Source organism: Arvicanthis niloticus, chromosome X, assembly GCF_011762505.2.
Source record: "Arvicanthis niloticus isolate mArvNil1 chromosome X, mArvNil1.pat.X, whole genome shotgun sequence".
Taxonomy (NCBI): Eukaryota; Metazoa; Chordata; class Mammalia; order Rodentia; family Muridae; genus Arvicanthis; species Arvicanthis niloticus.
In genome coordinates, this window is record NC_047679.1 from 57,027,411 (window position 1) to 57,054,248 (window position 26,838).

The 26,838-nt window shown below is 42.7% G+C and overlaps 1 protein-coding gene and 1 long non-coding RNA gene across 2 annotated transcripts in view; both read left to right on the top strand.

Annotated features, from left to right (window-relative positions):
• Positions 1 to 24,389, top strand: part of LOC143435494 (uncharacterized) — a 30,450-nt gene extending 6,061 nt beyond the window's left edge. The window contains exons 2-4 of the long non-coding RNA XR_013105855.1: positions 8,431 to 8,534; positions 9,370 to 9,436; positions 19,531 to 24,389. This is a non-coding gene — a long non-coding RNA (uncharacterized LOC143435494). The remainder of the gene's footprint in view (positions 1 to 8,430; positions 8,535 to 9,369; positions 9,437 to 19,530) is intronic.
• Zcchc13 (zinc finger CCHC-type containing 13) lies at positions 1,457 to 2,567 on the top strand. The gene has a single exon (XM_034486167.2). The coding sequence runs from the start codon at positions 1,572 to 1,574 to the stop codon at positions 2,082 to 2,084; it is 513 nt and encodes a 170-aa protein (XP_034342058.1). The 5' UTR covers positions 1,457 to 1,571; the 3' UTR covers positions 2,085 to 2,567.
• Positions 24,390 to 26,838: the final 2,449 nt, after the last annotated feature.

A 26,838-nucleotide genomic window follows, 5' to 3' on the forward strand; every position in this document is an offset into this window, starting at 1 on the left:
GGGGGAAGGGGCAGGGGACAGAGTGATAGCAAGAAGGGACTGGTAGGACACCAAGAGGGCAAGAGCTCATCTCTGTTTTATATCCTGGCTATTTTCAAGTTTACCGAGCAAGCCTAGCTGTTAGTAATTTACACTCTAAAGTTTTAGTTGGGAAGCTGGTGCTTAGATTAGCAGAAATTGGGGGAGGGTAGCTGACTTAAGCAGGCTCCAATTGCTAGGGGCTCAGAGTTTCCCCGTTCCTCTCTAGTTCTACCAAAGCTGACTGTCTCGAAGAGTTATTCTGAAAATCAACCATCAGATATTATTAATTAATTAATTAAGCTAACATAAAAAGTTATTAAGTCATTAACTAAGTCATTAGGAGGGTACAATCTGACATGTCATGTAGGTCTCATCTTTCTCTCTGCTGCTGACATTTGTCTTTTCTTAACAACAATAACACACACACAGAGACACACAAAACCATAAATAATTAATTAATTAATTAATACTAGTTAATACAAGGCTACACAGCAAGACCCTGTCTCGAATTAATTAATTAAGCTAACATAAAAAGTTATTAAGTCATTAACTAAGTCATTAGGAGGGTACAATCTGACATGTCATGTAGGTCTCATCTTTCTCTCTGCTGCTGACATTTGTCTTTTCTTAACAACAATAACACACACACAGAGACACACAAAACCATAAATAGGTTCGTCTCTGTTTTATTTTATTTATTTATTTATAGTATAGAATAGAGTTTATTTAATACAAGGCTACACAGCAAGACCCTGTCTCGAATTAATTAATTAAGCTAACATAAAAAGTATGCAAAGGGCTTTCTTTGTGATCCAGGAAGGATTCACATTTTCTTGTTATGTACCCAGCAATTGATGTTGTACAGGCCTCCTGAGCCTGGCATTACAGGCCTGTGCCACCACATCTAAAGAGACTAACTAACTGAATTAGGAAACATTCTATAGGTCAGAATTTCTGAACAGAAAGAGATTCAAACCCGAAATTAATAACTCAAGTGTTGAAAACTAACCAAAAAAGGTAGGCCCTCAGCATTCATGAGATCCAGGCAATTTTTTTTTTATTTTTTATTTCATTTATTTATTTATTTATTTATTTATTTGGTTTTTTTTTGAGACAGGGTTTCTCTGTATATCCCTGGCTGTCCTGGAACTCACCCTGTAGACCAGGCTGGCCTCGAACTCAGAAATCCTCCTGCCTCTGCCTCCCAAGTGCTGGGATTAAAGGCGTGCGCCACCACCGCCCGGCTGGGCAAAAGGATCTTGAGTTCAAGAAGAAGCTAGAATAGGTGGTAAGATGATGTCGGGATGTATGGGAAAGCTAAAGCTGAACCAACCTAAAATAAAATTAAAAAAAAAAAAAAAAAAGCTCAAAAAAGCCTGCCACGTGGCCTTTGAGGCCGTGTGCAAAACTCATACAGCACAACGTCACAGAGGCCTGCCAGGAAAAGCTGCCATTTCCATCTAAGCCATCCTTGGGGGGAGGGGGGTAGCCTCGGGGCTCCGTGGCAGCGGTGTGAGTGGGCCTGCTCACCGGAAGATCTCACCGTACCCATGAGCGGTAAAAGTTGCTTCAAGTGTGGACGCTCTGGCCACTGGGCCCGGGATTGTCCTAAGGGAGGAACTCGAGGGCGAATAGCAAGAGGTCGTACCAGAGGTTCCCAGTGCAGCTCTGCCAGCCAGTCCGATGTTTGTTATCGCTGTGGTGAAAATGGTCACTACGCCAAGGACTGCGATCTTCTCCAGGACACCTGCTACAACTGCGGGAGAAGAGGCCACATAGCTAAGGACTGTACCCAGGCTAAACGAGAGAGGGAGCAGTGCTGTTACATCTGCAGCCGACCTGGTCACCTGGCTCGGGACTGCGACCGACAAGAAGAACAGAAATGCTACACTTGTGGTGAATTTGGGCACATCCAGAAAGACTGTACCCAAATCAAGTGCTACAGATGTGGTGAGAACGGCCACATGGCGGTGAACTGCAGCAAGGCGAGCGAAATAAGCTGCTACCGCTGTGGCGAGTCTGGACATCTAGCCCGGGAATGCCCCATTGAGGCTACCGCTTAGTACCCTCCCTTAAGCCCTCTCTTTTAGTACTTAGTTAAGCTGTTTTTAACATTTCTTTATTAATCAAAAGGGTGATAGATGGAAACTACGCCAATGCTACTATTTATCAACTTAACACAGGAAAAGACTTGGGGGGGGGGGAGGGGAAACCCGTCAAAATGCACTGTTTGGTTGCCATGAGGAAATTCAGATAGGGCACAGCCATTTTGAAAGGGACACAACTGGTGGGTCTTTTGAATATGTTTCTCTTTGACACACTAAATTAGAAATTGATAGTGAAAAGTCAGAACAAGTTTGGAACATCGCCGTTGAGTTTACTAACAAATAATATCTATGTGTGTGTCCGATAGAGATAAACGGCCTTGAAGCAAAGGAATACCCACTAAAACGATAAGAAGAGAAACTACTTCCTTGGTGGTGGGGGCAAAGAACATTTTGAGGAAGTAACATTTCTTCAGAGACTTTTAGAGCAAATAAAAGTGTTTCTGAAACTATTGATGACTTTGATAAGTTTTTATATTTAGTTTTATTATATCAATGCCGTTTGCATTATTTAATTTTTGTTAGCTTTTTTTGGTTGGTTGGTTTTATTTTAAGGGATTTTTTTTTATTAAGAGCTCATGCTATCCCAGATTTGAACCCCAAACATACATCTCTCCTTCTGTCTTAGCTTCCCAAGTGCTCTGATTACAGCTGTGAACCACCACACTCAACTCTGATCTTGTTAACTTTTAAATAATATGAACCACATCTTAGGCCAGTGAAAGGAAACTGGCCCCACTCAGCAGGGAAAGGTGCTTGCAACCTGATGGTGCAAACTTGACCACTTGTTTGGTTCTTGAAACCTACAAAAAGGAGAAAGTAAAGAACCAATTCCACAAAGTTGTCTTCTTACAGGCATATACACACACCACATACAAACTATTAATAATGGAAAATAATACTAATAATAAGAACCGATTTTTTTTTCCTTTTGTGTCTTTGAGACAGGGCTTTTCTATGTAACCCTGACTGTCATGAAACTTGCCACATAGACCAGACTGAACTTAAACTCAGTGATCCTCCTGCTTCAGCCTCCTGACTGTGGGGATTAGAGATATGTGCTATCATGCCTATCAGGAACTTTTAAAAGAATTATTTACTTATTTTATGTATATTAGTACACTGTAGCTCATCTTCAGACTGTAGCTGTCAGACACACCAGAAGAGGGCATTATATCCCATTGTAGATGGTTTACACGGTTGTGAGCCACCATGTGGTTGCTGAGAATTGAACTCAGGACCTCTGAAAGGGCAGTCAGTGCTCTTAACTGTTGAGACATCTCTCCAGCCACCTTCTTCTTTCTCTTCCTCTTTTTCCTCTTCCCCTTCCTCTTCTTCCTCCTCTTCTTCCTCTTCCTCTTCCTTTACTTCTTCCTCTTCTTCCTCTACTCACTTTTAAGTGTAACTTTTCCTTCACTTCTCTTTTTAAAGCTTGCTTTTCTTAAGTGTCCTGACATGAGTTGGTGTTGTGTGCCTTTATTCGAATCTCCAGTGGCTCCTCCTCTCCATTCTCCAGGCACCTGCTGAGGTTTTACAGCTTGCCTGCCCTGAGGAGTTTTGCTGTTGTTGCTTGATCCCTCCCTCTAATAAAATTGTGCCCGTGATTCCAAAAAATATACTTCAGAGATGAAAATAATATTTACAATTAGGAGTTTTCTGAAAAACAGACTTTCACAGACATAAAAACATGTAATTTGAAGGTGGGAGTGTAGCTCAATGGTGGAGTTCTTGCCTAGCATGTGCTAGGTACTGTATTCTATCCTCAGCACTAGAAAACAAACAACAGCAATAATAACACTCCCCCCCCCACCCAAGAATGGACAACACCAACACGAAGGGGATATTGTAACAGGAACTGGTCAGAAAACAATGAAGGCAATACCTTATGACAAACCTTGACTATGACTGAGTGTATAACAAAAAGATCAGTGAGCTTTTGTAAGTTTTTTGTTCTATAAACCCAAGTGCTCAAGAAATGCAACTCATTTTTACACTGGAAACCACATTTTTTTTTTGAACCTTCCAAAGACATACATGTGATCATTGTCATCTGAAAAGCCTTTTCAACTTCTGTGACCCTCTTGCCTTCTAGAATTGATTTTGTCCCTTTGAGTTTTCTCAAATAAATCCAGGCACAGTGACATAGTCTTTCCCCCAAAGAAGACAACCTCAGTCCAATCTGCAAAAACACATAAAACTCCTACATCAGACAACACAAACTGCTCTAGTTGCCTCACTTGGCTTGACTGTATCTAGGAAAAGAAGAAAAGAGGAGTGTGCTTCCCCCATCCCTAACCCAAGTACTGGGTATCAAATCATCTTCTCGCATCCCTTCAAATGGTCAGGAATTTTATTTCTCCTTTGCTCAGGAGTGTCAGAGTCGAACAGGAAAAACAGATCTCACCCTTTATCAAGGCACATTCAAGATTAGATTCCTTTATTTCTTCACTTAGGTAATTCTTTCTACTCAGAGAAAGAACACCCTTATTTGTCTCATCAGTATTCCTATGCTGGAAGACAGAGACACGGGCTCAGAAGCATGTTATTTAACCTGCACATTGCTTCACAGTCTTTGTAAGGGAAGAGCTGAGGAGGCAGCCTGGTGGAGAGTGCTGCCTTAGTATGGGGGGGGGGGGGGGGGGGGGGGCCTAGGTTTAGACCCAAGGTTTTAACATTCCTGAGGCCATGGGGGAAGGGGGACATGGGGAATATGGTGCTACAGGACAGTAATCTCAATTATTTGAATGGAAAATCAGTAAAAGCAGAAGGACTAGGAATTTAAGGCCAACCTGAGCTACACAGTGAGCTGTAGGTCAGTCTGGGCTACACGAGGCCCTTCCACAAATAAACAAACAAAAAAGGAGAACATTTTTCATAAAATACGTATTTTTAATCTCTCTGGAAAGATTAGGAAGTTACAAGCACAGGCTCCTCTGGAGAAGCATGCTGCTGCAGGAGGGAACTACTGTACTCTTATAGACAAATTCACAGGGTACTTTAGTAATCCCTGCCCCTTCAACTCAACTGCCATGTTCCAAGAACTTCAGACAGCACTTAAAATATTATTACATCTGTGTAGTAATATTTCATTATTTTAAATCACATACATTTTGATCATATCCAGCCTCCAGGACCTTCCAACCAGTCTCCCAAATTCATGTTTTCCTTTTCTTATTAATAATCCCTTGTGTTCAATAAATGCATGGCTGTGGGAGCATTCACCAGGGCCTGGGTAATCTACCAGCTATAACTCCAAAGAAAAATGACTCTCCCTCTCTCATCAGGGGATCAACTAATCACCTGCCAGCAGCTACTCCTCTACAAATGGGTTAGCAACAGCCTCTCTCTGCTTCCCTGATGGAATTTTGGTTGTTTGATCTTGTACAGGCAACCACAGCTGCTTTGGGTTTATGTATGCAATAGCCATTGATGAATATTTATTTTGAGAAAGGGGGGGGGAGGTGGATAGGGAGAGAGAGGGAGGGAGGGAGGGAAGGGAGAAACAGAGAGCATGCTCACACCATAACACTCCAGTGGCGGCTAGATGAAGCTAGTGGGGGTTGGTCCTCCTACCTACCATGTGGGTCCTGGGGATCAAATGCACATCATCAGTCTTGGTGGCAAGCACCTTTACCTAGTAAACAATCTGGTCATATGCTCTCAATATTCTTTTAAACATTTACTTTATTTGCCTAGCTCCTGCCTAGCCTGGAGATTGCTATATATTACCATCATTGTAATAGATGAAAACACAGGCCGGGGATATATCTTCATTGACAACATGCTATCAAAGGCTCCCCTTTTTGGTGGTGTTGGGTATAAATACCAGGGTCTCATACAAGCTAGGAAGCACCTTATCATTGACCCTTTCATGGCAGGGTTTTAAAGACCCTCTCTTTTCAGATTGTAAATTATCATCTTGCTACACAACCTTAGATGTAAAAGGTTAAATACAATTAAGACAATTTAGAAAATAACAATTTTGCCACCAGCACTTCTAGAATCCATCCAAAACTGGTGGGTGGTATGGGGGGGGTCTGGAGGCTATAGAAAGAATGAAAAAGAGCAAAAGCTGCCAGGATGGCACTTAAGGAATCACTAGTACTTGAGAAGTGGAGGCAGGAGGACAGTTTGTCATCCTGTTCTGGGCTAAGTGAGACTAACCCCCAACTCAGCCTCAAACAAAAAGCTAACAACAAAACAAAGCAGTGAATTAGTTGGAGTCTAAATGCAGGGAAGAAACAGGATATGCAGCTGCTGATCTGAGCTTAGGCAGTTAGCAAATGTGGGCCCCAGTAGGGAAACAGGGCCTCTATACTCCAGGTGAGAGACACTAAGGAGATTGGGGAGCTCACTTTGAAGTCAGGACCTGTTTCTTAAATAATGAAGGCATTTGCCCAGGCATACCTCCCTAAGCCTTTACCCATGGGCGTCTGCTGTAGAGCCCAGGCAAGTGCTCTGTGGACAAGGGCCCATCTCTATTCCTTGTTGATTAGTTGCTTCCCATCTCCCAAATTAATGTGTCTATTCTAAATGAAATTAATGCTGCTTTGGAGGTTCAGGAAAGCAGCCATTGGAAACACAACACAACACACACACACACACACACACACACACACCTATATGTATGCTGGCCAAGCATAGGGCTAGGTGTTGGGTCTGACGTGAATTCTGAAAGTACAGATGAAACACTCTTTTACCTGTCCCTTTGTTTTTACTACTGATTCTCTCTCTCTCTCTCTCTCTCTCTCTCTCTCTCTCTCTCTCTCTCTCTCTCTCTCTCTGTCTATGGGGAGGTGGCAGGGGGAGACAAGGGTCCCCTGTCCCACTCTAGACTTCCTTCTGTGGCAAATATGTGCCTGCCTACCAGAAAGATCTGATGGTTTGGGGAAAGAGAGCAGTGGTATGGGGACAAGCAGACCCTACTTCCTGTTCCTGGTGATCCAAGTCCAGAGAAATTCAAGGACTGTGGACTGTGGGCTATAGACAGCATTGGTTATTTCCAGCTCCTGCTCTGTAAACACCTGGAGGTGGGCTTCACTGACTCCTGCTTGCTTGTCTTGGGCTTAGGTGTTACTGGATCCCCACTGGACTTCTTATGGGTCCAGGCCAAGTCTTCCTGAGGCTGGGAAGAAGCCACAGAACAGGAGGGATGATAAGTAAGCTGGAACTACACTCATGGCTCCTTTGAGGAGTTTTTATCATCTGTTTTCCCCCACTCAAATCTGCATTTTTTTTTAAAAAAAGATTTATGTGTTTATTTTGCTTGTATGTGTACACTGTAGCTGTCCTCAGACACACTAGAAGAGGGCATCAGATACCATTACAGATGGTTGTGAGTCACCAAGTGGTTGCTGGGAATTGACCTCAGGACCTCTGGGAGAGCAGTCAGTGCTCTTAAAGGCTGAGTTATCTTTCCAGCCCCCAAATTCTGCATTTTAATTTGACCATCTCTGAGAACTTTTGGGAGAAAACCTGCCTATCATACTTGTTCACAGAAGGGCTCTCTCTACCCCTATATTCACATGGGCAGAGCCCCCTTCCCCAAACCAGAAGCAGGGAGGGGTAGTAACTGATCAACAAGTCTTGGAGTAGAGATGGGCTCTGGTCCACGGGGTCGTTGCCTGGGCTCCAAAGGCTCCTGAATAGGAGGCAGCTGTACAGAGAGATCCTAAGACTGCTACTAAGGTCCAAAGCTCTCTGTTCCGTAGGTTGTTTATAATTGTTGCTTGCTTCACTATACTTGGTAAGGCAAGCGATAGTTATAGCTAAAATGGAAATAATAATTATTACATGTGAGTAAAAGTCTCCCTGTGCCTCTTCAGGGCCTGGCCTAGCGTTTTTGAATGAGCATGACAGCTTTTGTATGTAAGTGACTAAAGATTATACCTAGGGAGTGAGATGAAAGCCATTCCTTTTTTGCCACCTAAATGTTCTACTTTATCTGCAGACTCCAGGCCTCGGTATTTGGAAGGCCTTGTAAAGTGCAATATTTTGATTATTTTGACAAGAAATGTCAGTTAAGAAAACCGTTTCTCCGTTTGTTTTCTGGTCATTAATTCTAAAATCCAGGGCTGTTTTAGACTGTCAATATGATCTTAGCTCATCCAGATTCTGTAGAGGAGAGGGGGAGGGGAGGGAGGCAGAGACTCACCATGTATGAGTTTTCTAAACATTTATTCATAAGCTATTTATTCATACTAGTAGAACAAATAATTAAAAACACTTTGTACTAAAAAGGACTAAATTCCTCACCTGGACTTCTCCGCCTTATTATATTAAAAATCTACTTGGTTTCTTTCAGACACCTGTTTAAGAAGCACATGGGCATGTTAATCATTTGAAGCCTGTTTGAAAAGTGGTAAATCCCTAACCTACTCATTCCACTTCAAGGCTGAAGGCACAAAGGTGAGATTGATATACTATCAGCTTTTACCGTGGTCTGTTCCAGGTTCTCTAAAGTGCAAGCCCTGTGAAAGTCACCACTCATTGTCCTAAACCTGCAATCGCCTTGGATTCCAGGAAGAGCACAGATCACTCCATGATTAAATCACCCCTAAGCAAAAGCAATCATTTCAAAGAAATTTCATTGTCCCTAAAATAATAGGGAGATAAGGACTTCTCCATGGCCACCTGGCAGAATCTGAACTAATCTAATGATCAACCAGACCACAGTATGACCAAATCACAAATGTCCCAATGCTTAATTTCTGTCTTGCCAAAATGGCTATTTTAATTAAAATTCTGCCCTCACTTTTTTACCATTATTTTTGTTTTTGTTTTTTTGAGCAGGTGTTTAGACCTGACCTGTTAGAATCCCCAAAAGCAGCCTCTGTCCTAAGACTCCACTGCTAGCACATCCAGGAAAGGCTATTTCAAATTCTGTTCCTCTCATATTGTTTTGTCAATTTCTTTTCAGATTTTCTGAAAAATTTAGGTGGCAGAGATAGACCCTGGTTTTTGGCTCATATCCATGGCATGTTAAGACCTATGTTGAGTGGAATATGACTTCATAGTTCATTATCACGAATTGATTTCCATCAGCTACCCATTAGGAATAGGTGGATTTATCGGACCCAACTTATTATAAGGAGTTATGTTCAAACAAATATAGTCAAAAGGGATTAGATAATTAAAAATACTTGCCCAATTTATCTTGTGCCCTTTTAAAATGTGAAATGGAATCAATGTTGTAGTTTTGTCTTACTGTTTGTTTGTTTGTCTTGTTTTGTTTTTGCCACAGGGTCTTGCTGGATACCTCTCACTGGCCTGGAACTCCTATATAGTCCAGGCTGGCCTCCACCTCAAAAGTAATCCTCCTGTTTCAATCTCACTTTTATGGTTGGTACTGTAGGTGATAAAGCAGGGCCTTACACAGCCTAGTCAAGTTCCATAACACCTCTTTCCTTCATCTGTTTCCTCACCTGAATGTGTAGTTTAATCTGACCATTTCCCAGGATGTTGAGGAAGAAGACCTGCCTGTCTTTTGTATGTATTTGGTTTTTATTTGCTTTGTTTTTCTGTTTTTGTTTGTTTGGTTTTTCGTTTTGTGTTTTTTTGTTTTGTTTTATTTTGGTTTTGTTTTTTGTTTTTTGTTTTTTATTTTTTTAGTTTTTGGAGGCATAGTTTCTCCGTGGAGCTTTGTCTGTCCTGGAACTCACTCTTAAGACTAGGCTGGCCTCAAATTCAGAGAGAGCTCCATCTGCTTCTGCCTTTCAAGTGCTGGGCCACCACATCCAGATCTCTCTCTCTCTCTGTCTGTCTGTCTGTCTCTGTCTCTCATCTCTATCTCTATATTTGTTTGTCTTGTTTTTGTTTTTTTGTTTTGTTTTCTTGAGGATCTCTTGTAGCCCAAAATTGCCTGGAACTGGAAACCTAGCTGAGCTTGGACTTGAACTTGTGATCATCCTGGCTCAGATAACAGGCATATGTTACCATCCCCAGCTTCTTTCTATATATTTGCATCATTTATAGGTTACTTTTAATAACTAGTACATTGTAAATTCTATGTAAATGTTTTACTATATTGTTTAGGAACAGTTACAAATTTTTTTTAAGTATCTATGATCAATCCAAATGCAAGGTTTTTTTGTTTTGTTTTTTTGTTTATTTTTCAAGACAGGGTTTCTCTGTGTAGCCCTGGCTGTCCTGGAACTCACTCTGTAGACCAGGCTGGCCTCGAACTCAGAAATCACCTGCCTCTGCCTCCCAAGTGCTGGGATCAAAGGCATGCGCCACCACTGCCCAGCCAAAAGCAAGTTTTGTTCAAATGTTTTTAATTTGGTTGAGCCTCTGGATGCAAAAACTAGGAATATAGAAGGCCAATTGCATGTGTTCATGAGATGTGATGAATCTAAAATCCTAATCCAATCCTGTGAAAAGCATCAGTTCTGACAGACAGTTTGGAACAGTGTTTCTCAACCTGTGGGGAGCGGGGAGCGACTCCTGCAACAAACCTCTATCTCCAAAAATACTTACGTTACTACTCATAAAGTAAAAGTACGGTTATAAAGTAGCAATGAAAGTAATTTTATAATTCGGAGTTCAAAACCAAATCATCAAAACAAACAAACAAACAAATGTAACCATATACTGCCTAGGTTACTAGAGCAGAAAAGGGCCTGGTGAGACATGACTTTAATCCCAGCACCCAGGAGACAGAGGCAGGTGGATCTCAGTGAGTCTGAGGCCAGCCTGGCCCATATAGTGAGTTCCGGGACAGCTAGGGCTATATACATTGAGATCCTGTCTCAAAAAAACCAAAACAAAACACACACACACACACACACACACACACACACACACACACACACGCACACGCGCACACACACACACACACACACACACATAACCTTGAGCTTTTTTTGTTTGTTTTATAGTATAATTTGCATTTTCTTTCTTTTCTTTAATTGGATATTTTCTTTATTTACATTTCAAATGTTATCCCCTTTCCTGGTTTCACCTCTACAAACTCCCTATCCCCTCCCCCTCCCCCAGCCTTGAGCTTTAATACATGAATATTGGTTCATTAGTTGTAACAAATGTACCTTAGTCGTAGAAATACTTAAAAATGATAGAAAGAGTGAAAAGTGGATGGTAAAACTTCCTATTCCATCCCTCATTTTTTGGTAAATCAAAAGCATACCTGGAATTCCAGCACCTGGGTTTTGGGGTTAGAGGTCAGCCTGGACTATAAAGCAGGACCCTGTCTCAACAAGCCAACAAATAATGAAGTGGAGTTATAAAATTAGAACCGAGGGTGTAGCTCAGCGGCAGAGGATGTTCAGCATCAGGCCCTAGGTTCAATTTCCCTTTCTTTCTTTCTTTCTTTCTTTGGTTCTTTCTTTCTTTCTTTCTTTCCTTCCTTCATTCCTTCCTTCCTTCCTTCCTTCCTTCCTTCCTTCTTACTTTCTTTCTTTCTTTCTTTCTTTCTTTCTTTCTTTCTTGATGTTGTTTTTTGTTTTCTTTTTGAGACAGGGTTTCTCTGTGTAGCCCTGGCTGTCTTAGAACTGGATTTGTACACCAGGCTGGCCTCGAACTCACAGATATCTGCCTGCCTCTGGCTCCACAGTGCTGGAATTAAAGCCTGGTTCCTGGGGTCAGTTTCTAGCACAACAAACAAACAAAGAGACAATAAAGTTGGTTCAGTTGAGGCACACTGAGGCTCATACCCAGTCCATAGTTCTCACATGTTAAACAGGGGATTTACCATTGAGCTACCTACACCCATAGGACCCCTCTAAAAGGTTTTTATTTTGAGATGAATTCTCACTAAATTGTCCATACTGGCTGTAAAATTGAGGTGCTGCCTTAATTTTCCAAATAGCATGGCTCATCCTGCTTGCCTGGCCTTACACTAGGACAGCTTAAAATAAGTAAAAGGACATCTTAAACTGGTCACTAACTTTTTATCTAACCTACGTTTGGAACCGGTCTCAACAAAGCTTTGCAACTTTGAGTTGTTAGAGGGAAAGGAATTCTTGCCATTGTTTGATGGATATGAGGCTGATAAGCTGGGGGAGGCAGAGGTGCGGCCCTGATAGGGTTCCATAGTATTTCTTAATTGCAGCTGTCCCTTGGTTCTTTATTCTGTTTTTTTTTTTTTTTTTTTTTTTTTTTTTTTTCCCAAGACAGGTTTTCTTTGTGTAGCCCTGGCTGTCCTGGAACTCACTCTGTAGACCAGGCTGGCCTCTGCCTCCCAAGTGCTGGGATTAAAGGTGTGTGTCACCACCTCCCGGCAGCAGCCTAGTTTCAATTGCCCTGGTAGCATTCCTGGCACAGTGAACTAAAAGACATGGCTGAAGTTCTGAAAGCGATAAGGGTCACTGGAAGGGATGGCGTTCATGTGCTTTGGAAGGCCAGGTACTTTAACTTGTTTCTGTACAAGTTTCCATAAATGTTGATGTCCTCCTGCCCAGCAGTTACTCCCAGAACTGTTGGACCACAATGACTGTTAGGCCTCTCAGGAGATGGCCCAAAGAAGCAGAAACACAAGAATCTGCCATCTACTGCCTGGGAAACCACACACATACCCTTTTCATTACTGGGGATTAAAGCCAGGGCTTTGAATATACAAAGCAGGTGCTCTACCACTGAGTTATACCTATAACCCTAAGATACTGTCTTTCAATTATCAAACTGTCAAAGATGAATAAGAATGACACATTCAGTGTTGTCCAGGGCAATGACAAATGTGAATATCCTATGACATTTCCAGAAGGCAATTTGGCATCATGGATGAAAGTTCTTTAGAAAGTGCTTATCTTTTGAAACAGTAATTACATGTTGGAAATTTATCCTATGGAAATGTTCATGTATATGTACTCAAAACATAATTAGAATCATGTCCGTTCCTGTATGACTCATTGCAGTGACAAATGAGAAATGTTTATTTGTCAGTCAGTAGGAAATTACTTAAATTATAACACATCTATTAGGGCATGGTGACTGGTAATTGTAGCACTGAGGATGGAGGGCAGAATCAGGGGGATTGCCACAGAATTGAGGCCAGTTTGGACTACAGAGTGAGACCCTGGCTCAAAGACAAAACAAACACAAAACCTTAAATAAGACAAAACACCTGGTTGCCAGTAGAAACCAGTCCCGGTAGATTTTTTTTTTCTTTTTTCTTTTTTTTTGTCAGAGAGATCTGGTCAAATCACCAAAGTGGCCACCAACATCTGGTCCCCCCACTGGTTCTTGGTTCTTTCTTTCTTTCTTTTTTTTCTTTTCTTTTTTTCTTTTTCTTTTCTTTTTTTTTTTTTTGTTTGTTTGTTTTTTGAGACAGGGTTTCTCCGTGTAGCCCTGGCTGTTCTGGAACTCACTCTGTAGACCAGGCTGGCCTCGAACTCAGAAATCCACCTGCCTCTGCCTCCCAAGTGCTGGGATTAAAGGCGTGCGCACCACCACCGCCTGGCTCTTGGTCCTTTCACAGTCCTTCACAGTCCCCAAGAAGACAGTCAATGCTCTCAATGAAGCTTTCTTTTCCTTTATTCCTTTTTTCCTCCCCTCCCCTCTCCTTTCCCCTTCCCTCCTCTCCTTTCCCCTCCTCTCTTCTCTCCCCTCCCCTCCTCTCTTCTTCTCTCCCCTCCCCTCCTCTCTTCTTCTCTCCCCTCTCCTCTCTTCTTCTCTCCCCTCCCCTCCTCTCTCCCCCTTCCCTTCCCTCTTTCCTCTCCTCTTTCCTCCCCTCCTCTCCCTTCCCCTTCCCTTTTTTCCTCTCCTCTCCCCTCTTCTTTCCTCTCCTCTCTCCTCTCCTCCCCCTGAATTCCCCATTTCCTCTCCTCTCCTCTCCTCTCCTCTCCTCTCCTCTCCTCTCCTCTCCTCTCCTCTCCTCTCCTCTCCCCTCCCCTCCCCTCCCCTCCCCTCCCCTCCCCTCCCCTCCCCTCCCCTCCCCTCTCCTCTCCTCTCCTCTCCTCTCCTCTCCTCTCCTCTAGTTTCCTCTCCTGCCCTGCCCTTTTCTTTCCTTCCCTTTCTTTTTCTTTCTTGAGACAGGATCTGTCTGCATAGCTCCGCTCCGGCGGTCCTGGAACTCACTATGTGGACCAGGCTGGCCTGGAACTAACAGATATCCTCCTGCCTCTGCTTCCTAAGTGTTTTGACTCCAAGTGTGCACCACTATATCTAGCTTGAGACTTCCCATCAACCTTTGCCTCCTGAGTGCTGGAACTGAAGGCACGAGCCACCATGGCCAGCTCAACATTATTTGTGTATGGCTTAGCTTACAATTCTCCTGTACTTCTGGTAGCTTTGTCGTCACACATTCCAAAATTCTTTAAATATGATTATTTTCTCTCCCTGTCCTTTTGCATTTATTCTCCCCAGTAACAATAACAATATTTTCATTTCTCAGGGGTTGGGCTTAGAATTATAGAGCAGCAAGGAAGGAAGCTGGATTCTTTATTAAGGATACATCCAATACTTTAAGTCTTCTATTTCTTCGCTTTGGTCGAGTCATCCTTGTCTCAGGGGAAAGGCAATTTTATTTGGCTTTATCAATATTCCAATACCAGAAGATACAAAGTGGCCAATATAAAACCAGGCTCACAAATGCATCTCTTTTGATCTTCACATTGCTTAATGATATTTGTGAGTCAGATGTCAGCACTGAAGAAGTGGAACATTTCTCATAAATATAAGTATTTTCAGTCTCTCTGGTAAAGGTAAGCTATAAGTCCACAATCCTCTGGAGAACCTCTGAGCTGCAGGAAAATAGCACTTTCTACAACCATAAAGAATCAATCCTTCAGAAATTCCAGCCCTCTGCTGCTCCTGCTTATGCCTCTGACCCCTCTCCTCTCTTTGATGTCCTTTTTACTCATTTATTTTATTTATGTATTATTAATAGGTTTACTACTTATTTATACATTTGCTGCTTACTTTACTGTTTTCAGACACTGGGCCTGGAAACTAGGGCTTCCTAGATGCTGGGCAAATGCTTCCCCACTGGGTTACAGTCTCCCTTCTCCTTGTCCCTGTTTATCATGTAGAGTGGCTTAGCTTCTATTTCTTGATTAGCAAGTTATTTTTTTCACACCTTTGGCATATGCTCTCTCCACTTCTTTTTCCATTTCTGCATCACAAATGTGTCAAGAAACCACCTGCTAGGGTATTTGCTCTTCAGGTTGGGGAAATAGCTGCTGAACTGGAAGCTGCATTTCTTTATTTTCTTGGAGAGAATAAAAAAATTGGGAGCTTTGGCTTCTTAACCACGTTTTTGTCTCTTCATTTAAGGAAAGCAAGCATCCAAGAACCAGTTGACAAAGCCTCTCTGTTTAGTCACCTCTGATAATTTCTCTTTTGGATTAAACTTTGCTTTTAGGCTCTATGTCTGCTCCTTAAGAGAGGCAAGACTATAAATTACAGTCCTAGCCAAAAATCTTGCTGGGTCGGTTCAGCAAGATTCCCCTGGCCTGCTTATCTATCACCCAGGCCTGCTTTCAGCAAAAGTATAGTCACTTGAGTCATAGTTCCTTTTACACCAGGTATTTTTTGTCTTAGTCATTCTCTCCCTGCTGAGCCTTACTGTGTGTGTGCTCTTTAGCTAGAATCCCCTTTAACCTAGTTACCTGTACCTTAATTGCCTTTAACCATCCTAAAGCAATTCAATGAATTTGGCCTAGCAATGTTTTTTTTTTTTTTTTTTTTTTTTTTCTTTTATAGGATGCTGAATGCATCAAGCTTACAGAAACATTTGGGTCATACTACTCTGAAGAAATTATATATTTACCCCACACAAACACACAAAGACATAAATACAAAGTGGGGTGGTAGTAGGGGGCAGGTCAAGAAAAGGGTGGGGGTTAGCTGGAGTAGGAGGGGGATGAGAGAGGGTAACCAGTGGGGATGAATATGATTTTAATTAAAATATATTGTGTATAAGTATGAAGCAACGAAACTATTATGTATAATTGACATGTGCTAATAAAACATTTAAACATTTAAATGACAATTTCTAGCCAGGCGGTGGTGGCTCACGTCTTTAATCCCAGCACTTGGGAGGCAGAGGCAGGTGGATTTCCGAGTTCGAGGCCAGCCTGGTCTACAGAGTGAGTTCCAGGACAGCCAGGGATATACAGAGAAACCCTGTCTCGGAAAAACCAAAAAAAAAAAAAAAAAAGGACAATTTCTAGAAATAAACCATGGGTTTAAAACTATATTGTGAAATAACAGAAAAAATAAAGAATAAATGAAACTCACAATTAACTGCCCAGACAAACTCTCCATGACACTATTCTTGGTGTTATTGTTTGTGTGGTACTGGATGAGAGTGTTAAACCCAGGGCCTAATACATACTAGGCCACTGACTTACACCTCCAGCCTTCTTTGTTTTTGAGATACAGATTCGCTATGTAGCCTTGGCTGACCTCGAACTTGTGTTGATTTGCCTATCTCAATTCCTGATTACAGTTGTGAGCCATATTCCTGATTTCAAAGCACAGTATTTTGCCATTGTTATTTATATTATCATGTGTGTACATGCGTGTGCATGTTCATGTGTGTGTGTGTGTGTGTGTGTGTGTGTGTGTGTCAGAAATCTACATGCCTTTGCCTGCCTGGCAAAGTGATGGGATCAAAGTGCCATCACTGCCCAGCTGCTTAGTTTGTTTTTGAGACAAGGTCTCATGGAGTTCTGCCTAGTTAATGCATGCCCAGATTCTGAGATGCTGGAAGTAACACTTAAGGCTTTGTGAATTGTGGGCTATTACTTAATCACCTGAGCTGAATTCACAGGAGAGAGACCTGTCCTGTGTTTTGCTTTGGTGTCTTAGGTCTGAGGCCAGCAGTGTTAGGGATGGTTAAAAAAAAAAAAAAAGATTCAACTTCCTGCTTTCCAGTTCTCTTCCTTGATGGCAAAGGAGCTATGAACAGTTTCCTGTTTATTTTTCCAGAAATATTTTTTATATGCTAGCATATGTATACTTCACAATATTAATGAAATTCAAGACACAGTCTCCTCCCCCACTCCCCCACCCCCTCCAATCTGGCTCTGCATAGTGAGTATTTGCAGCTGAAGGAATTAGGAAAAATGAGAAAGAATTAGGAAACATGGCCAGAGAAGGAAGGTCAAAATGACTTTGTCTTTCCCTTCTGCCCTGAAGTAGACTATGAAAATCTCAAAAGTGATTTCTGACTTTGTGTTGAGGCAGAACATGAGCTTTTACATGAGATGTGTCCTCACTATGTGGGGAGCAAAGGACAGTCCTTTTCGTTTGAGACACATGTCAAAAGCAAAGAATCTGAACTAACTCCCTACTTTCCCCCAGTTTAGTACCAACACATTCCACGCTTGCTGTTCAGCATGCTTCTCCATGACGCCCCATTGTTCTTCAAACCTACTATTTAAAAAAAAAAAAACACTCAGATTTAACTATTTCTTTGAGTGTTCATTCTCTTTGGAAGTCTCCTGTGTCACAGGAAACTCAGAACAAGTACATTCCTATGCTTTTCTCTAATTCTTTGTTATCTTCTTGGTGCTCCGGATTGAACTGGTGTCTTCAGGCACACACTAGAAGAGTGCATCCGATCCCATTACAGATAGTTTTAAGTCACCATGTGGTTGAACTCAGGACCTCTGGAAGAGCAGTCAGTGCTCTTAACCACTGAGTCATCTCTCCAGCCTGAACCCAGTGTCTTGCATGTGTTAGGCAATCACTAACCACTGAGCTACATCTCAGCCCGTTGTTACTTTTTCAGTTTTGAGACAGGGGCTTACTAAATTGCCCAGGCTGGCTTTCAACTTGAATCTTCCTGCCTCAGGTTCCCAGTTGCTATGGTGATAATAGGCTTGAGCCAGCAAGCCTGGCTCTTAATTTGTCTAATGTTGTGGTACTCTGAGTCAGGGATGTACATAAATAGAAGAAAAAGGTACTTATCCCTGGAGTGGCATCTCAAAAATGATACATTCCATAGTAAGATGAGAAATATCATAACCATTAACACTGTCCTCAAAAAATAAAACATTGCAAATAGGAAAAAAACTACCACTACCACCACCAAAAAACAACCCCCCCCCCAAAAAAAACATTCTGAAAATTATCTTAATTCAAGAAAATTGAAAACACATGGAAGTTCAGTGTCTCTGAAGTAAAAATTCCCAAGAAATCTCCTTAACTTTTGTTATTCCTAGATTCCTTTGCCCTCTTCCTTGTAACTTGAAAAATTTGTGTACATTTTCCTAATGGTTCCATGGCTTGCTGGCCTCTATATTTCTGGCTTGTTTTGAATTGATCAATTGTGTCTTTTACAACAAGGGAGAAATGTTGCTTTCTTCCTTTAAGCACTCACCACTTTTCAACAGTGGGCCTAGTGCAGGTCTAGCATTTACTTTTGACACTTTCTGATTCCCAGCTTTGTACTACAAAAGCAAGCTGCTTTCCACCTCTGCTTTCCAGACCAGGGCTTTTATACTTGCCAAGATGCTTTCCCAAGTCTAAAACAAACCAAACCAACCAACCAAACAACAACAACCACAACAACAAAAAACCATAGTTTTTCTTCGAGTCCACTCTGCAGACTTGGCTGTCCACAAACTCACAGAGATCTATCTCCTGATACCATCACTGCTCAGCTTTTTTTTTTTTTTAAATTTTTAAACTATATTTGGTGTGTATGAGTATTTTGCATGTATGGATGTCTGTACATCACGTATGTGTCTGGTGCCTGAGGGAGTTAGAAGAGATTGTCAGGTGGATCCCTTGGAACTGGAGTTACAGATGGTTGTGAACCAACATGGGGGTACTGGGATTCAAACCTGGGTCTTCTACAAGAACAGTGTTCTTAACCACTAAGAATATCTTTGCAGCCTTCTTACCCAAATTATTTAACACTACCATACATAGATAATAAGTCTTTTTTTTTTGTTGTTGTTGTTGTTTTTGTTTTTGTTTTTGTTTTGTTTTGTTTTGTTTTTGAGACAGGGTTTCTCTGTATAGCCCTGGCTGTCCTGGAACTCATTCTGTAGACCAGGCTGGCCTCGAACTCAGAAATCCACCTGCCTCTGCCTCCTGTAGAGTGAAAAACTATAAAGGCCATCTTATCAAATATGTGTAAATTTTTCGCCTTAGACCTTGGGCAGAAAAGCACCTGCCAGCAGGTTTGGGTCCATCTAATTAGTTACAGAGGAGGGGGAGTTACAGTACAAAGGCCTGTTAAGAACATCCCAGAAACTGACTGGCCAAGGGAAGAACTACACCCTGCCCCATGGTACGGCCTACTAGTGTTCAAAAAAGGTAAAACAACCAATCCTGTGCACCCGCGCGAAAGTTCGATTTTTCCCTACCCCGCCCATATATAAGCGCTATGCCCCTGAGCCACGAGGTGAGTCCCTCTATCCCCTATGTGAGATATGGGGATATGGGCTGGCCCAGAGCTCTGATATAATAAACCACCTCATGTATTTTACAGCAAGACGGTCTCTCGTGTGTCCTTTGGGTGCGTGTTATCCTGAGACTTAAGTGGACCACTTTTTGGGGAGTCCCGGACCTTTCATCTTGGTTCCCTGACCGGGAAACTTTCGTCCAGGCTTACGCAGCTACCCCAGGACTTCCGAAGACCCCTTGGAGGTGGGTTTAAGTCTGTGTACTGTCTGTGTGTCTGTGTGAGTGGGCTATATTTGGGTGCACCCGCCGCCGCTTCTGTTTTCTATTCTGGTTCCGTTTTTCTGGCAGCTGCCATTGTGTGATCGTGAGGTCCAATGAGTGTGCCGCCGATTCTGTTTTCTGGTTTGATTCTAGTGTTTGTCAGCTGCCGTTGTGAGACCGTGAGGTCCAATGGCCTGGAGCTGCAAATATCTGGGAGACGTCCCAGTAGGAAGGAGCTGGAGTGCTCCCTGCACGGGAGATGGTTGTGGATGCTTTTCCCGTTGTGACTCGAGTTTAGCTGGTTGTTTAAGTCTAGACGCGGATGACTATGTTTTAATGTTAATGTCCTTTGTCTATATGTTGTCTATATGTTGTTTTGAGTTTCTTTTTAATGAGATGTGGCAGCCCCTCCCCTCGGCTGCACGCTGGGGAGAAAGAGCCGAGCTTGAAACAATCACCGCGCGCCACGTGGCGCCGCATGTGCGGCACGGAGAGACGCCCTCCCGCCGAGAGGACCGGTGGGCTGACAGTGAACGCGGGCAGGGCAGGCTGTGTGAACACGGATAGGCGGGGAAAACAGGCAGGTTGCGCCAGCCCTTCAGGCCGTTCTTCACGTCACGGGTCGAGAGTGATTGTCTGCTAGAGACTATTTACTGCTTTACAGGTGATCAAAAACAATAAATTAGATAAAAGCCTCTTTTCCAGGTGTTCAAAGGTCTCTATAAATTGACTAAGTTTTAAAAGCTATGCTTTGTGCTTCCCACAATTATAGTTAACTCAGTCATTCTGGATTTCTGACGGGATTAAAAACTTATAGCTGTTTACCTTGAAAAAAAAATTTAAATAGATGATCGGCAGCTGACATTCATCCTAAAGCCAGGTTCAGAACTAAATGTTTTAGTCAAGATAGATGACAGAGGTGCTGGTTAGTCAACAAAAAAATAGACTGGGTAATAAGACTATCTTATACTTCACTGATATAAATTGACATAATTATGCTCTAATTATATTTTGAGAAAAAAGTTTCATTTTAAAAGCCTTGCTTTCACAAGACCTTTGCAGGTTCTGGTCTTCAGAAGTAAAGAGCAGGCGGGGACACCGGAGAAAGAATGTTCCCACAGACATGGAGACATTGGGGACCCAGTCAATTGATCAGGCCATGGTCAGCAGCGGATCAATTCAGACCAGATGTGACTGAGACCTTCATGTGACAGTAGGTAAGGGACACCCAAAGGCCCACGCCAGATTCCGCTGATAGATCTTGAGAGAGGGGGTTATATGAGACCCCACTAAGTTTGATCAGGACACATGAGGTTAAGCAGAGATCAGATAAGTTACCCACAGCCTTTCTAGACTAGCTCATAGAGACATTCTGTCAGTGTAGACAAGGCTCCAGAGGCTACAGAGACTACAAGATAAGTCATTGAAAGATTTAGGAAGTATACTACATATTAAAATGATTGATGGTAATAGCAAGTGAGAGAAGATTTAAAAGAAAGGAATAGAGAAGAGGAATAGAGAAGGTTTAGTGTAAGTCTAGAAGAAAAGAGTAGAGAAGAAGAATAGAGATAAGTTGCTGTGAGTCCAGAGGAATAGAGAGGAATAGAGGAGACTAGAGAGAGGTGAAGAAAGAGAAAGGTGACAGGAAAGAATTTACAGAAAGCAGAAAAAAAGGGATTCCAATCAAAGAGAGATAAAACTCTTTGAAAAAGACCAGTGTGCGCATTGCAAGTAAAGGAGCCAGCTTCAGGGTCCAAGAGGGCCCTAACAAATAGAAGCCAGGGCCAGAAAATCCCAGGCCTCGAAAAACACCCCAAGTGGCGAAGATAACAGCTCTGTGTGAAGACAGCTATTGAGATAGACGGGGCAGCTTGGAGCCACCCAACTTTTGATAGACACAGGGGCTTCCTCCAGGCCAATGGGTCAAAAGATATTCATGGACTACCCGAAAATGGTGGACTAAGAGATGGGCTGGGTATCCCATTCATTTATGGTCATCCTAGACTGTTCCTACCCTCTGTTGGGTTGAGACTTACTCCCCAGGATTGGGGCCCAGACAGGCTGAAACTAACTGACAAGAACTCACGGGTAGAGGAAAGGCTCCTCCTACTGACTCCAGCCGGGAGCCGAGAGACGGGAGCAGTTTTCTCCATGCTGGTCAGAGGCAAGCCAGCATTACTGTGGTGGACACAAATGTCATCTGGACTGACTCCCTACCCCTGAGATCATCGGTGCAGAGAACAACCTTGGAACTTGGGGCTGACAAGAAGACCAACATCTGCATGGACAACAGGTATGCTTTTGCCACAGCCCATGTCTACAGGACTACATACCAAGAGAGGAAACCCTGATGAAGCCAGCAACTGTGAGTACTCGTTGCCCAGGACACCAAAAGGGAGGAGACTCAGTGGCCTGAGGCAATAACCGGACAGATCAAGTGTCTTGATACGGCAGCCTGTTCCAGTTGTGGGCCTAAGAGATGGCCTCACTTAAAGCACAGAGTAAGAAAAAGAACTCAGATTGCTAGCCATCCTGCCAGATACTATCTAGAGAAAAAGAGACAATGGTGCACACAAGAAGGGAGAACTATACTCCCCAGAAAACAAAGGATTTACCAGGCTAAATACACAGATAGACTCTTAAGATATGAATACAACCAAGTAGCCAAGAGACTTAAAGCGTATAAGGGACCTTAGGTTCTGAGCCAGAGAAATAATAAGACTTAGGGTAAATAAGAAATACCTAGGAAAAAACAGCCTAGCATAGGGACCTTCTCGAGGTTTCAAGTGTCCTAGATAATTAGATCAGAGAGCAATTTTAAGATAAGTCAGAAATTGTCAGAGATATTAGAAGCTCCACTGTTTATACTGTCTCCAAAGCTCAGGACAGATAGAGAGAATATACAGAACCCTAAAATTAAACTACCCTTGGGAACTGGCACTGGCTAGAGTGTCCCTTGTCCTTGCTCCATACCCAGAATGCCCATTTTGTGTGAGAAATGATTTTTCAGGCTACTAAAAGACTGTTCCTGGTGCTGTGGACCATCCGACCTCCTTGAAGTTCACCATCACCACCTGTGACTGATGCCAACTGGAGAAGATCCAGATGCCTGAACAACCCCCTACTCTTTGGCTCCAGGTCTTCTACTATTCTACAAGGCTAAAGAAGCAGCAGGCCTTGACTCCTGAGACCACCCCAGAGGCACAGGGAAAATGCTGCCTTGGAGGGTGGGACTTAGGGTATATACACCCAAGGTTAAATGACAGCTTGTAATTACAAGATTGAAGTTAAAATGTGAATCTAGAGTTATATGGATTTGTTATGTGATTATATATATATATAGACAGCTTTGTGCCACAAAATGTGTAAAAGTCAGAGGACAACTTTGAGAGTGTGTTCCAAAGCAATAGAAATGTTTCGAGACACCTAGCAAATAAAATAGAGCCCGAGAAGCCCTGCTAACAGATACTTCTTAGTTCCTAAGATTAATAAATGGTGAGCTTGCAGTCAAAAATTATTATATACTTGTCCAGCTAGTTCCCGCAGATACTCTTGAACTGAGTTTGAGATACACCCTAGACGATTCTACAGAGAGCCTATTTTCCTTGACTCTAGCTGTTATATTGTGACTAAGAGTGGCCATAGGTATAGAGACAGGTGTAACTACATTGATACAGACACCTCATTATTTTCATCAGCTGAGAGCTACCACTGATGTAGATTTGAGAGCCCTAGAACAGTCGACAACAAAATTAAGTTGTTACTAGACTTGCTGTTTCTTAAAAGAGAAAGTCTGTGTGCTGCTCTAAGAAAAAATATTACTATTATGTAGACCATTCAAGAGTGACCAGAGAATAAATTCAGAGAAAGGTTACACCAGAGACACAGAGAGGCACAGCAACGTTGATTCGAGAGTTGGTTCAATCCTCCCTTGCTGGACCCCTTGTGATTTTACTTTTGCTTTTAACCATAGGCCCCTACATTTTAAATAGATTAGTAACTTTTGTTAGAAAAAGAATAAATGCTGTTCAACTTTTTGTGTTGCGCCACCAATATAGGACTTTGGGTCAAAAAAAATGATAATTATGATACTGGAGTTTAAATTTTTCTAAAGATCCAGATCGGAAAAAGTGGGGTGAGAATAGACTTATTAATAATTGAGTTTTTATGATTAAAAACATAACCAAATCGGAAAAAGTGGGGATGTAGAGTGAAAAATTATAAAGGCCATCTTATCAAATATGTGTAAATTTTTCGCCTTAGACCTTGGGCAGAAAAGCACCTGCCAGCAGGTTTGGGTCCATCTAATTAGTTACAGAGGAGGGGGGAGTTACAGTACAAAGGCCTGTTAAGAACATCCCAGAAACTGACTGGCCAAGGGAAGAACTACACCCTGCCCCATGGTACGGCCTACTAGTGTTCAAAAAAGGTAAAACAACCAATCCTGTGCACCCGCGCGAAAGTTCGATTTTTCCCTACCCCGCCCATATATAAGCGCTATGCCCCTGAGCCACGAGGTGAGTCCCTCTATCCCCTATGTGAGATATGGGGATATGGGCTGGCCCAGAGCTCTGATATAATAAACCACCTCATGTATTTTACAGCAAGACGGTCTCTCGTGTGTCCTTTGGGTGCGTGTTATCCTGAGACTTAAGTGGACCCCTTTTTGGGGAGTCCCGGACCTTTCACCTCCCAAGTGCTGGGATTAAAGGTATGCGCGCCACCACCGCCCGGCAGATAATAAGTCTTTAGGAATGTCATTGATCAGTTGATTTCTATTACCTAAAAGGCGTTTTCCCCTGATCTTAGGTTTTATCTCTGTGTGTGTGCACATGTGTGTTTGCGTTTCCTATTATCCCCAGATATCCAGTCCTTTAATATTCTCTTGGTCCCTCATTTAAACAATATCGTGTGTGTGTGTGTGTGTGTGTGTGTGTGTGGTGTACAGTGGTGGCCAAGATCAGAGAACAACGTTTGGGAGTTAGGTCTCTCTGACATGTTGACATGTAGATTCCATGGATTGAATTCAGACTGTTAGGCTTGGTGGCAAACACTTATCCACTGAGCCATCTCTTTGGCCTGTTTCATTATAATCCCCCCTCTGCCCACAAGGGTTTCTCTGTTTAGCCCCTGGCTGTCCTGGAACTCCCTTTATAGACCAGGCTGCTGGCCTTGAACTCAGAGATCTGCCTGCTTCTACCTCCTAAGTGCTAGGATTAAAGATTTGCAACACCAGGCCTAACAAAAACTTTTAGTTTTTTTTTTTTTTCTTTTTGTGACATGGCGTCAGTGACCCTGGCTGTCCTAGAACTCACAGTGTAGATCTACTAGCCTTGAACATAGAGCTACATTTGCCTCTGGCTCCAGAATTCTGGGATTAAAGGCATACATTACCACACCTTACTTTTATCCTTTTTATTGGCAAATAGCAATGAAATATAATGTAGGCCAACACAGTCTTGGAACTGTAAACCAAGTTCCAGTGTTGGCCTAGATGCTATGACAAGTGCAGAGGACTGAATTAACCAGAAATGGCAGTTTCCAAACATATCATTCATAGCAAGAGGTCCCAAGAGGTCCTCAGTAAGGGTCTTGTGGCTACATGTTCTGAGTGGCCTTATAACTTCAACTTTTGCCTATAGTCAGTCCATTCCTGGCAGGCATCATTGCCAAAGTGATTCAGTTAATGACTTAATAAAATCTTTTTACTCATCTATTGAAAATCTGTTGTTGTGCTTTATAAAAAAGAAAAAAAGAACCAGGATATGTTTAGTAGAAGCACAATTTGTTGAGGTGGAAGGGGGGTGCCTCTGCTGGCCCATGCTGAGGCATCCTTTCCCCCTGAGGTACCAGCCATAAGACAGATATAGTATGGAATAGAGGAGGTGAGTTGAGGGAGTAGAGACAGAGAAAGGGAGAGAGAGACAGAGACAGAGAGAGGAGGGAGACAGAGACAGAGAGGAGAGACAGACAGACAGACAGACAAACAGAGAGACAGAGAGAGGACAGAGACAGAGACAGAGACAGAGAGGAGAGAGACAGACAGACAGAGAGAGAGAGAGGAGGGAGACACAGACAGACAGAGGAGAGACAGAGAGACAGAGAGAGGAGAGAGACAGAGAGACAGAGAGGAGAGAGACAGACAGAGAGAGAGACAGAGAGAGGAGAGAGATGGAGAGGAGAGAGACAGATAGAGAGACAGAGAGGAGAGAGACAGACAGAGAGACAGAGAGAGACAGAGGAGAGAGACAGAGACAGAGAGAGGAGAGAGACAGAGAGAGACAAAGAGAGACAGAGAGAGTCAGAGAAGAGGCCTGCTAGGAACACATGGGGGGGATGGGGAGAGAAGGAACAGAGACAGTAAGAGAGTAAGAGAGAGTGAGGAGGAGGGGGCAAACAGCCCCTTTAGTGAGTCAGGCATACCTGGATGTGGAGTGGAACCTAGAAGGAATGCTCATATCTGTAATGGATGCTCATTTTATGGTGAACAAAACCCGAAGTCTTTACTCTGGCTACCAGGCTCTACACAAGCCGACTCACCTCAACTGTCTTCTAACATTCTTGAAATGCTCCTGCTTATCTTTAATTTTTTTCTTTTTTCTTTCCTTCTTTTTTTTTTTTTTTTTTTTTTTTTTTTTTTTTGAGACAGGGTTTCTCTGTGTAGCCCTGGCTCTCCTTGAACTCACTCTGTAGACCAGGCTGGCCTTGAACTCAGAAATCCATCTGCCTCTGCCTCCCAAGTGCTGGTATTACAGGTGTGCGCCACCACTGCCCGGCGTGCTTATCTTTAGAATCCACTAAGAATTGCTTTGGAGTTTGGCACAGCTTAGTAATATAGCATGCACTAGGCTTTGGGGACGACCTTGCAGCTCCATGCTGTGCCTTGTTTTCTTGGAAGAAGTGTTCTATGGGTCCTGGTTCTTCATAATAATAAAGAAGGGTCTGGATTCTGTCAAGGAAACCCAGAGTTTGACATTGGAGTGATAAAGATAAATTTTGTTAAGAAATTTGCTGTAGAACAAAAGAGACCTCGGCATGGAACTGGGCTCAATGACAAATACAGGAAAGACACTCAGGAATTTACAGTTAAGGAGCCATGTATAAGGAGGGGCTGGGAGGCCTGGGCGGTGGT

Bases quoted from the DNA above. Each gene is read 5' to 3' on its own strand.
- Zcchc13 (XM_034486167.2), top strand. From the start codon at position 1,572: ATGAGCGGTAAAAGTTGCTTCAAGTGTGGACGCTCTGGCCACTGGGCC.